Source organism: Halichoeres trimaculatus, unplaced genomic scaffold (genome assembly GCF_033239565.1).
Source record: "Halichoeres trimaculatus isolate MK-OKI-2021-1 unplaced genomic scaffold, fHalTri1.1 fHalTri1_scaffold_4, whole genome shotgun sequence".
Taxonomy (NCBI): domain Eukaryota; kingdom Metazoa; phylum Chordata; class Actinopteri; order Labriformes; family Labridae; genus Halichoeres; species Halichoeres trimaculatus.
This window is the reverse complement of record NW_027437182.1, coordinates 24,742,761-24,755,757: the sequence shown is the minus strand read 5'-3', so window position 1 is coordinate 24,755,757 and position 12,997 is coordinate 24,742,761. Positions and strand designations below refer to the sequence as shown.

The following is a 12,997-nucleotide window of genomic DNA, read 5'->3' as shown; positions in this document are numbered from 1 at the left end:
AGTACGGTACATAGTGGAGTCATTTTCCATATATATTAGTCATATATGTAATATAAGACAGCAAAAATATTTAATGTAGAAACTTTTTAATCTTGATTTTTCAATGAATGACTTGTGTCCTCATATTAAGATTAAAGGATCATACGAAAGGAAGTCACCTTTATCATCTGATATCTCTCACAGAGTAGATATGCTTACTTAAAAGTCGATGACAGAAATCTACTGTTTTCTGTCAATCCAAATATTTTGATTTATCCATAGAAGCTACCGTCTTTTCTCCAGCCCATCTTTTGGTAACACAGTGTTCTTTCTTCTTGTTTCTATTTTTCTTTCCCAGGTGAAGAGCACCATGCAAAATATCAACCTCCAGATCACCCATGACACCAAAGAGTAAGTCTTCCTGTAGCTCACACTTTTCTGTTTTTTTCCTCTGATCTTACTTAACTTGTTCTCACAACAGATCTAATGTTCCTCATCCTTCTCCAATGTTGAGCTAAGTTTTTATATAAGTGACATGAAGCAAAGGCAGAGACAGTGGGGGAGAGAAATTGTGTTTGCAGCAGACTTTTTTCTTTTAGTCTTGAGATTAAATGAGTTGGCATTCACAAGTTTTCCAAATGTGCTTTCAGATCATTTGACAGTTCTCTGTTTGGCTTTTAGGGATGGATAGAAGCAGGAAAGAGCTCTCTTGGGGCAATTAGCTTACATTTTGAAGGCCTCCAGCTCCACAAAAGCACATTATCCTGTGCATACTTTCACTAATTGCCCACTCAAACTTGGATGGAACTTTGAATTCATCAAAAAGTGTGAAATGCTGTCAGAAGTGTTTAGAAAGTACTTTCAAAGACTAGTGTTGGTCTTCCAAAATCTGATTTGGAAAGTTGAGCTCAGTATTAACTAACAGAAAGATGTAAAGGCTCTTATCCAGAAGCCTTGGCCCAACTTGACCATCTGTAAAATCCCATCTCTTCTAATATATACTTGATTTGACAATGAAAAGGGTCTATCCAAGGGGCAAGATCCGGTTTTGAAAAATGAAGCATAAAATTTACTTGGGGCTGGCTGCAGAAGGAACAGAAACCACATACACAGCCTTGTTCAAAAAACGGCTAAATGCTACTTTTGCTTCTGCCACACAGGAAGTGTTTCTTCTGACTCAGCAGTTAAAAGAATCAGAGGCACAGCTCAGCTCACGTGACTGATAGGCGCCCTATAGTTGTTAGGAAGAAAGGTCAAAGCTGGCATCATATCCAATATGGCCCCCGCCAACAATCGGCTTCATTACTCCGCATCAAGAACAGACGCAGTTGAGACTATGTCCATATTTTGTACTGTCTATGGGTTTATCATGAAAAGTTTTAATTTGTAGTGAAACACACAAATCCAATGCAAGATGCATCAAAAGAAATATATATTACAGAGTGACAAAAAACAGCAGAGAAAAGAGATTGATTAAAAACAAAACAAAAAAACCTTTAACAGGCTGTCCGCGGGGACTTAAAAAGTATTAAAAGTTGATAAAACAATTTTGGGAAAATTAAAGCCCTTAAAAAGTATTAAAAAAGTCTTAAGTGTGGTTTCATGAGGTATTGAATTTTTGAGGTATTCAAGCTTTGACTCCAAAAGCATCCATGAATATTTATTTTCCTCCTCATGACTGTCCTCATTCGGCTTTTAAAGTTATAAAATCCCAATTTCCCAAACTGTGAAATTGTTGTGATCACAGCAGAAATTAACAGAGTCAGCAGAAAAATACAAAAAATGAAAAGAATAAAAGAAATAAATAAAAGAAATAAAATAAATATACCTAAAGACTGTAGTTACAATAATATGCAACAATAAAGATTGGGAGAGGAATAAACACCAGCTATAAACTGATGTCACTACTAGTTTCAAAAAGCGAAATTAAATACGACATTAAAGCAAATCACACAATCTCAGGCACATGCTCTAAATTTTGATAATGATGAAATATTTCCTCATTTTTTTCAGCGAGTTGGCCTTGAATAAGTCTTGTTACTTGTTGTGGGAGTGTCCATAAACCTGCCTTTAGTTTCATTTATTCTTTCAAGCTTCATTCCTTCCCAGCTTACATAACTTCTGTAAAAATGCAAACTACAACTGTCAAAGAGAGGTTGCCAACAACAACTCAAAGTCGTGATAAAGTCTTTAAACTTTTTGAAATATTTTTTAAAATATCTTAAAAAGGTATTGAAATCAACCTCATGATTTTAGCATATACCCTGTTTAAAAAAGATAGGTGATGTGACAGCCAAAAGTGAAGCCAAAACATTGCAAGCTCCCCCTATTTGCCCGGAAGAATTTAAGGTCATAAACTCTGCCTCTACAAAGCTGACAAATGGGGCATGGGTCCAACTGAAAAAAGTAAAATGTTGGTTTGATAAAGTTCTATCAAAAACAGTGTCTATGGTTAAACTTCGTTTTTACAATGTGCATTTTTGATTCTGTGAAGTAGGGATTTAACCCAGTTATTGACAGCTCTGTCAACAAATGCAACTCTTGTGCCACTATGTTTAGAAGAGTTGAGGGTAAAACACTGAGAGAACATCATGAACACTAACAGTGTGCCAGCGTACGCCACCAAGGAGTTTTGGCTTCATTATCCTGCAACAGGACATCCTTCATCTTTATGTGGTCAAAATTTAAAACAATGGTAGAGCTAACCAGCATTAGGACTCACTTAAATATTTTTACTTTTAATAGCTTCCTCGTTCAGAGTTTTGATCATCAATAGTTCGTCATCAACATTTGATGACAAACTGAGTTCGTCCAGAGAAGAAAAGTTTTCTTTGTTTTCATATTGCTAACACTCAAAGTTCTTCTTTTGCATCTGAGATCTAATGATTGGCATTCTGCCTCAGTGGATGACATTGACCTTTTAGGATTTTGCAGAGAATGACTCCTTGTTTTCTCCAAATAAGTGCTAGATCGGGAAGTGTGAATAATATGCTATTTTTGGGGAGGTGAGAGGAAAATGTGTATGGGTTGAAAATAGGCTGGGGTGATAGAGGTGAGAAAAGGACAAAAAGAGACAGAATGAGAGACAGCAAAGCTGAATTATGGGATGACAGAGTGAGGCAGAGATGACAGAGACTGACAGCCATCCTCCTCAGTCGGACATCTGCAGTACAGCAGACTTTCAGCAGTGGGAATACAGAGATGCAGCCAAAGTAGAGTGGAGAGAAAGGAAAGATAGGGCTGGCTGCTGCACAAAAGTCGTTTTCCCTGAAACCAGGAAGGTGCCATCCAAAAAAAAAAAAACAGTCTCATTGGTTGATTTCCCCCATCTTCCCCCCTGCAGAGATACACACAAGCAGAAGGACGCACAATCACACTTGCTGTGATTAAAGCTCCTAAAAAAAACCTTGTCCAGCATGTAAATATGTAAATGTAGTCACAGCCGGAGTACTGAGAGACTTCAAGTCCTCAATTTTCTGTTTTTATCCCCCTTCCTTCTCGTCTTTAGAGGAGTAATGATTAGGGAGGAAAATGCTTTAAATGCTTCGCCCTGTGCCAACTTTTAGCATCTTTAGTGGCATGAAAAGAAATGTCAGCTCCATGGGGAGAGGTCTCTGCTCAGTGGAGCTATGGTCACCGTGCCTTTACTGAATACTGATGCTGTTTTTTTTATTGATTTATTGATTTAATTTTGCAGGAGTGTAGGTGTGGGACAAGAGAAAATTAAAAAAGAAAGTAATATATTTTTTGGGGTGTATAGCAGCGTGTACTGGCAAATCCCTTTCCAGAAATGTTGCTTTTTATCAGTTTGAGCCAGAAAAGTAGAACTAAAAGTGCACTGATAAAAATCAAACATTTTAAACCAAGAATAACACGAACAGAGGGAAAATAAGACAGACAGAGAAGCTTTGAGTGTGTGTGTGTGTGTGTGTGTGTGTGTGTGTGTGTGTGTGTGTGTGTGTGTGTGTGTGTGTGTGTGTGTGTGTGTGTGTGTGTGTGTGTTTTAGTTTAGGCCAAGCTTTCTCTCTCTGCTCTGCCTGCATTCCCATTAGAAGAGCGTTCTGGTCTGTGGCGGCCCGGAGGATTTGAATGGCACAAGCTCAGGATAACAGGAACATGGGGATACTGATAGATTAGCAGGAAAAAATAAACTGGGTCCAGTTTTGTCACATAGTTGAATATAAATACTCATCTTGAAGTCCATGAAAAAACTGACATTCACTTTGTCCCAGCCCCTTTATTTAGTGTTGGCTGAAAAAAGAAGTTTAACAAAAAGGAAACATGGTTATGCCAGCTCTGTTTACCCAGGGGCTTGTTTGAATGATGGAGTCAGGCAGCCTTTTTGGAGCATCAATATCTTTTCAAAGGGACACCACCCAACATCCCATTATTTTGAAAAAATGAAGCCAATGCAGAAGAAGCCAGTACAAAAACTGGACTTCCCTAAGTGTTCACAAGAGGCTGGCACCTTAAATCAAGATATTCTAGTACAGGGGTTACCAACGTGGTGCCCATGGGGACCTGGGCGCCTGCAAGAACCACTTAAGGTGCCTGCGAGGCATGTTCCAGAGAGCTCTGGTCACAATGGAGCTCCTCCCTACCATCATTGGTCTGTACATCATTAATAACATTTATTGTGAAATAATTAACATTGAGCTGTGAGCAGTCTCTCCTCATAGTATTACCACTTCTACTATGATGCATATTATTAAAAAGTGATCTGTTGAATTTTGTTCAGAAAATTTTTTATTGGATAGTAGCCCTTTGTGTCACGATGCTGGTGAGGTAGCCCTCTGTCTCAGAAAGGTTGGTGACCCCTGCTGTAGTCGGTTTGTTCTTAAATGCCTGCTTCAGTTTTGTAGCACAGGACTCAGGTCATGTCCACACGTAGCCGGGTATTTTCAAAAGCGAATACCCCCCCATACATTTTAAAAAATGCTTTCGTCTGCATGCAGCAGACAAATCTGCCGGTGAGTGCGGCTCAACGCACGCTGAACCCATAATGGCCAGTGTTTTTCTGTTTTAAAACCAGTGCAATCCAATCCACTGTCATTCAGTTGTGACATTTGAGAACCAAAAACACTGTTTACCAGCATCTACACGAAACTATGAAACCAGAGTTTTCCAAAATCTTCACTTTCGCCGCAGTTTTCAGAAAACATTGTTTTTAGTGACGTAAAACTGTGGTTTTGTGTGGATGACAGGCCTAAACGTATAAAAATATATGCGGTTTCCCAAATACCTGGCTACGTGTGGACAGCGCCTTAGACTGAAGTCTGACTCCTTGTCAAGGTCTTGTGTACTGATGACTCAGACTTGTTCTTGGACTTGGCACCGTCCAGCTCTATCCATCTTCTGCTGCTTATCTGGGGTCGGTTCGCGGGGGCAGCAACCTAAGCAGGGAAGCCCAGACTTCCCTCTCCCTAGCTACTTCGTCCAGCTCTTCCCGGGGGACATTCCCAGGCTAGCAGAGAGATGTAGTCTCCCCAGCCTGTCCTGGGTCTGCCCCGGGGTCTCCCGAACTACCTCATCTGGTTCCTCTCAACGCAGAGGAGCAGCGGCCCTACTAGGAGCTCCTCACCCTAGCTCTAGCTTCAGCTATTTGCTTTCTGGACTGAATCCGTTTCACAAGGTCCACTAAATACTATGATTCAAAGTTTTGTTCTATAATGTATGATGAACCCATATTTGCCTTTTTCTTCATTTATAAACCGTAGATTACTACCTGACGTCTTGTTTTATTCTCTCTACGGGAATTTATCAGCACAGTTCATGAAGGGACCGCTTTGTTTGTTGTGGTGATGAAGAGATCCAGTGTTAGAAATCTAGTACACAATGCTACTGAGGTAAACAAAGTGATTCAACACGTCTTTGTGTGGCTTTCTGTCTCTTTTCAGGAGGCCTGACACAGTCAAACAGAAAAATGCCTTCCCGCCAAACTTCATCCATTCTCTGGACTCCACACACATGATGCTGACTGCTCTCTCCTGCTACAGGTATTATTAAACACCATAAACACCTTCAATGATAAAGACATGCATTCCTCAGCAGAATTTGAAGTAGTATGTAATAACTTATGTGTGAATGCGAATGGCTATGTCTACTACGTAACTATCACCCCTTGTAAGTAGAGAATAATATGTACTTTATTCTGGTTTCAACCTCTGCTCGTGTGCACCTTTCATCTCTTTGTTTTTCCCAGTGCTGGCCTGACATTCGTCTCGGTTCATGACTGTTTCTGGACCCACGCTCTCACTGTGGACACCATGAACAAGGTATCAAATCACAGTGCAACCTTACTTACACCGACCTGTATATATTATCTCACCATTCCTGATCTTTTTTTATCATTTCAAAGTTGTCTGATCACACTGCAGTGTTCAAATTTTTCCTTTTAGATGATTGATTTGAACTTAAGGTGGCAGGTATGATTCATTCTTTCTGACTCTGTCATGCTTTTTCATCCACTTTATATTCCAGTTCATATTATATTTCCCCAACATGAGTTCTTCGATTGAAGGCATTGCTTTCTGGGTAAAACATACAACATATTTTCACCTTGTACAGTAATGGACTGCCGGCCACAGGTAGCACAACCCGACAGAGCCTGTTGTGCTGAATAAATGTCTGTCTGCTCCTGCCAGCAGAAACTGGCTTGTCAACAGGCCCAGACTGTGACACAGCATAAAGTAGCACAGATCTAATTACCATAAAGTCCCAATTTTCTGTAGACGCAGCTTTAGAGTAGAGCACAGTCTCAGGTTTATGTTGTCAGCCCGTCTCAACGGAGTTGTAACCGATGAAGCAGTTTCCCCTCAGAAGATTTATTTCCTCTCATGTTTATTGTGTTAGTGCACGCCTTCCTCATTACACAGGTAATTAAACACAGCAGCAGAGGGGAGCCATTAGATGTCTTTGTCAACAAATCAGCAGAAGACACTCCTTTTCAAAAAGTTGGAGCAGGAGATTTAAATTCTGACATTTTTGGTCAGATGCAGAAAATATGTCCACATGATCTGCTAGCTGACCATTCAGTGTGTGCTGGAAACAGCCCAGTGTTAGTGCACAGCCCTGGCTGAGTAAATTGGAAACAAACAAAGTGGGCAGACTGAGCCACACAATACAATTTCAGCTACAACTACAGGTAACAGTGCATCCAGACCTCTGCCTGGTGCAAGCTACTTACACATCCACATCTATGATGAAACAGAGTTTCACCGTAATGGTGACAAAAACAATGTTTACCTAAATGACTCTAGCTTTAGAGGGATAGTTGGAAGCAGATTCTACCTTATAGCTTGTTATGTGGTAGCTGGTAAAGTTTTTTCCTCTGCTCAGGGATGCTCAGGGAGATAAATTAAAACTAACGCTGGTTCTGGTGCAAAAAAAATCATTATTTTCATCAAATGCAGTTCTGTTGTGTTTTTTTTCCTTTTTAAATATATAGTATAAATCAGTACAATAAATGCTTAATTGGATTTGTTGTTAGTCCCCACTGTTATCAAAACTTATCTTTGTTGGAAATCAATCATGAACATGTTTGTTATTCAGACCTCTCACAGGATTCATGAGCAAGCATAAATACAGTTTACAAATCTACAAAGCAACTTTTGATTTATACAGAATCTTTTACGAGAAAAAAGAAAACAAATCTGATTTTTTTTCCAGAAGATGGTTATCTCAGAATCACAAGAACATTTATTTTGATTAAAAAAATATCTGTTCTGTTTTTCTGAAATAGATACTGCTCCTGTATTAGCACAATAGCACAACACTGAAGCTTTGGTCTGAGACATTAAAAGATAGTAGTTTTATTGGCGTGAATTGCAAAATGCTTGCAAAAAAAAAAAACAAAAAAAAAAACATTTACTGACCAAAAATTAAGTTGCAAAATTAAAAGTTCCAAGCTGTTTTCTTTGCTTTTCTATCTGTTTTTTTTATTTTGTATCCAGAGGTAAAGACTCTGCTATCACATTTTTCTTTAAATCAAATTCAAAATTCAAAAGGTTAAATTTTATTTAAAAGTTTTGTGGTTTGTGTGTGAAATGACATTCTTATTCTAACTGAGTTTGACCGAATATCCTGCTCTGTTTTATGAATTAACACGGGATTTGAGAATTTTAGCAAATATCTGCTCTTTCTTGAGTCCCAACATTAAGACTGACACATTTTAATTTGATGTACCTCAACATAAGAATATTCTGAATGCCTATCAGCTGATACTGCCACTTTATCCGTGTCCCTAATTAAAGTGGGAGGCCTGAACACTAGAAGGAGTGGAGAGACGGATGCATTTGTTTGGTGTCTGAGATCAAATATCAAGTCTCCCTCCAGACTCTCATACTAAACCTAAAAAGGTCACCGATCCATTCCCCCATCATTCATCCTTCATCCTTCTTCCCTTTGAACTGTTGAAGACCCACTGTGTCATTCTTACTACCAGCAAAGCTAACGGTGTTAGCTGAGTCACAGCTGGGAACTGCTGAATCTCCAGGAATTGTCTTGTCTAAATTAATGTTGATTGAAAACCAAGGTAATGTTTTTTTTTTTTCCTTTTTGTTGCTGGCTTTGTTTTAACTTAAGCAGCTCTTGTACTTTTTGAATGGCACTGTCCTGAATATGGTGTCATACTTTTTATCTCTGCCAAGTGTGTATTAAGGATATCATCTTTACCACTGACATGACTCTTTTAGCCTTCATCCAGCACAGAATATAATATCACTTCCTTTTCATATGCATCAACAGCCATGAGAACATAAAGTAAGTCATTGGATAATTTCTGCAAAAGCAGATTTGGTGACAGCCTCATGTTACTTCCTTTGCTGTTCTTAAACCTCTGAACTTTTTATCACAACAACCAGTGGGAAAGTCTGAGGAGCTGTTGGATCAAGTGTTTGGACTGTGGTTACTCAAACTACTCTTCCTCTCCTTTATCCTGTCAGGTCTGTAGGGAGCAGTTTGTTGCCCTGCACAGCCAGCCAATCCTTGAAGAGCTCTCCACCTTTCTGCTGCAGAAATACTGCAAACGGCCCACGTGAGTGTTCACACACCTGCATGTAGGAACACGTCTAAATTTGCACACTCACATCCACTTATGTAGTTTGTTCTAGTCTCAGGAGAGTCCGATCTGTGATGGTAATTGGAGGTGAAGCTGTGAATTTTTCCATAAAAATGTCACAATTCACAATTTTGAAAAAAGTCATTTTTTCACAAGTAACTCCAGCTGTGCTTTGATTACTCTGTGAATTGATGTTACACAACTGCTATTACTGCCTCTCACTCTTTCTCTCTAGAACACTGTTATCTTTATGGACTTTTATGACATAGACTAAAGCCATTATACACTAAATCTATAGCTCCACATGTCAACAGCACATTACAGAAGAGCACACAAAAGGTAATGACACATAGGAAGTTGGAGGATTGGAAAACTTATATTAATGCACCAGTTTTCCTCCACTTGACTTAAGCATTACATACAGAGTGATTTCTCTACCTCCTTTTCTCTCTCTGTTTCACTCTCACTGGCCTCAGGCAGGGTTATGCTCATCATCGTCCATTGTTTTTCTCTCTTTGGAATAATTGGACACCTCATTCACAGCCTTCGCTCCATCCTTTTCTCAATCCTCTCCCCTAAGCCTGGGAAACACATTATTTTGTAGTTACAGTTACTCGAGGGAAAGACACGTGGGAGCCGAGAGACTTTTCAGGTTCCTCCCCTTGTTGCTGCGTGTAACTGAATAGATTTTCTTCACCGCAAAATGAAAGCAGGTGTAATAAAACGGAAAATTGACCTGTGTCAAAGTGAATTGGGTTTCTTTATCAAAACTTGATTTGGATAAGAAAACATCTTCACAACAATAGAGTGTGGAACGGAGAAATCTTAGGTGGAGAAATTGAGGAAGGATTTCTTTTTCTTTATAATGCATGACATTGACCTACGTGCACATACTGCTGTTTCCTAAATAAATCTGCTGCCACTGATATCACTACAGATTTAAAGAAACGTGGAAAACAAATTTGACATGTTCCATATAATACTACTACTAATAATAATAATAAAAATAATAATAATAATAATTATTATTATTATTATTATGATTATTGTTATTATTATAATAATGATGGATGAAATATTCAAGGTTGGGGATTTTGGAAGGCATTTGGCTACCCCCTAAGGGGTCCCAACTCCCACTTTGGGATTTAGCATGCATCATATAGCTCAGTGGTTCCTTTAGTGCAGTGATCACCAACCTTTTTGAGCCCAAGATCTATAAACCCAACCAGCGAGAATGCAAGACCTGCCTATTGAAGACTTGAGGAAAAATGGAAATTACATTATGCTTGATACATTTTTTAATACTAAAACCAAAAACTGGGATTTAATATCAATACAATCAATTACAATTAAATCTCCTTTGTTTATTTTTAAATAATGAGAGGAAAGATAGTCAACTTAAGACTTCTGTCCCAAAGGGAGCAGAAAGGGGACTCCTGTGTCAGCGCTACGAGGATTAACAATCAGCTGATGCGAAATACACGCGAGTGCAGGAGCACAGCACTCATCATTACAGTGTCCACAAACTGATTAAGAAGAAGGTTAAATTAAATATAACCCACACAGAGTGACAGAGGGAACTTTTGCTGCTAAATCTTGTAAATCTGGACATAGCGGAGAATGGAAGTTTTTCTCCGTGACTCACGGGATATTTAGGTGATGACGTGAATCATAACAGCATAGAAAACACAGACGTACATGATCATGCATCTGTAAACACTGGCAAATGATAATAATGATAATAATACATTTTATTTATAAAAGCGCTTTTCTCAACACTCAAAGACGCTTTGCAATGGATAAAACAGCATATAAAACAACACACAATAATAAAACATGAATGAAAAGAAACCAAGTGGATTTAAAAGACAATCAAACATTAAAAGCTTTTTTAAAAAGGTGGGTTTTCGTTAGTGTTTTGAAGGTGGGAAGGTCGGGACAGATACGGATATGAAGTGGTAAGGCATTCCAGAGAGTGGGGGCGGCGACAGAAAAAGCTCGGTCACCCCAGGTGCGGTGCTTGAACAATGATCATACTAAGCGATGATCATACTAAGCTTGGATTTGATTCCCTCTCAAGCAACTTTTCCAGCCATGCTCCGCATTTGTCTGTAATGTGTGAGCTACGGGGCGGAACTGCATCATGCGTGGTGCGGAGTGATTCATTTTTCTATTATTTTCAAGATCTACCGGAGGAGATTCAATGATCAGCCAGTCGATCGCGATAGACGGGTTGGCGACCTTTGCTTTCGTGGTTTAATGGTGTTTGCAAACAAAATGGATTTAATCACTGTTCATTTCGGTGTGTGAGCTCACTGTGTTGTCTTGCCATTCGGCCCTTGACTTTCACATAGCACATCCATAAACATGTTTCTTGGTGAGTTATAAAGGTCTGAACCTTATGTTTCATCCTTTGTTACAGGGCTGATGCCAAGAAGAAGTACCAGGAGTACAGGAGGCTGATGTTGCTGCTGGCTAAAGTACCTCAAACAGGTCAGTTTGTAAGCAGAGGTCTGACTCCTAAACCCCTGACCTCACCTCTGTTAGGGTAGGAAACATAGTAATTGGGTAGAATGGACTGTGTATGTCCCGAAGCTGTTTTAGAGAAGTAGGACTGTTACTCATTGGGCTTCTGACTGCATCCTCTGTCCAGTTAAATGATAACAGTCATTTGTTGTTTCCATGGACAGATAGTTTTCTGGCTGTCTATTTTATTTGTTTGTTTTTATATTTAACGAGACACACTGTTCTAACTGCTGAGACAAATCTTCTCCTTTTGGCTGACAATCCATTTTCAGCTTTTGTTACGAGAGTTTTTGCCCTTCCTGTGTGTCCACTCTCAGATTGAGAAGCCTCAACTTTCATTTCACACCACAGTGAGTGTCTGTCTATTGTTGTCCTGAGTGAAGGTACAGAGGAGTCATCTCTGTAAGTCAGGTGGACAGAGGCTTTGCTGTTATGTAACTCCTATCTCTCTCCCTCCATCTGTACACCGTCTACTCTGCACCGACAGATGTGTTGTTTAAATTGATTATTGCTAATTGTGTCCCTCCTCTGCATAATCAGCTTATGGGGCTGAGACCAGTCAGGTGTGCTCCTGGGGCATGTGTGTGGATATGGAATAAAATGCACCATAATCTTCACTATAAGGGACCCATGCTGAGGTGAATTGGGTTTCAATTTGTGTAATCCAGCAGATGATCCCATGTATCACCATGAAGTTAAAGCCTGGAGGGCAGAATGAATAACTTCAGCTATGATTGTGGGAATACATCAGTGATTTAAAAGCTTTAATCTGACTCTGAAAACGATTCACTTCTGTTCAGACTGTAAACTCCTCAGATCATCCAGTGAAGATTTCTTTTCTCTTTAAAACATGTCAAGCGAAATCAGGAAGCAGTTTGTGACCACAATAACTTGAGCTACCCCCCTGAAGCCTCATATTATATCTCTTACAGATAAAGGAGATGCTTATTAGTGCAGAAAACACAACTTTGATTTACGTCATTCTCAGACTTCCTACTTCTCACTTTCTCAGACTTCTTGTCCGTCACTCATATGATACTGTCCTTTTTTGCAAAGATGGTTGGAGTGGCTAGCTTGAGCTTTTATTAACAGCATCTGGAAAATCCTACTTATTCCTCCTTTAATTATTGAAAAGTATTTGTAGCTGGTCTTGCATCCTTAAAGTCTCAGTGGCCCTTATTAAATAAATTGACTGGCTCCAGCTCACACTAACATTACTGCTGCCAGACAGGCAAAGCAGTCACAAGGCAAAGTATGGAGAGATGTCACTGTCCAGTGCTGGGATGAGCATGTAAGCACAAATAAAATAAACAGGTGCAGCCCTGACTGGGAAAAAGCGGTATGAATAACAGCTAGATGGCTGGACTGAAACTAAAATGATGCATCTAGTTTCAAAACTCAGTACTGAATTATTGTAATGAGCTGAGGGCTTTG

The 12,997-nt window shown here is 39.4% G+C and overlaps 1 protein-coding gene across 2 annotated transcripts in view; it reads left to right on the top strand.

Moving 5' to 3' along the window:
- polrmt (polymerase (RNA) mitochondrial (DNA directed)) overlaps window positions 1-12,997 on the top strand; it is a 55,515-nt gene that overhangs the window by 40,116 nt on the left and 2,402 nt on the right. For both annotated transcript variants that reach the window (XM_074668025.1, XM_074668024.1), the window contains 5 exons: window positions 338-390; window positions 5,877-5,975; window positions 6,182-6,254; window positions 8,922-9,013; window positions 11,460-11,530. In XM_074668025.1, coding sequence (XP_074524126.1) covers window positions 338-390; window positions 5,877-5,975; window positions 6,182-6,254; window positions 8,922-9,013; window positions 11,460-11,530 — 388 coding nt within the window. The remainder of the gene's footprint in view (window positions 1-337; window positions 391-5,876; window positions 5,976-6,181; window positions 6,255-8,921; window positions 9,014-11,459; window positions 11,531-12,997) is intronic.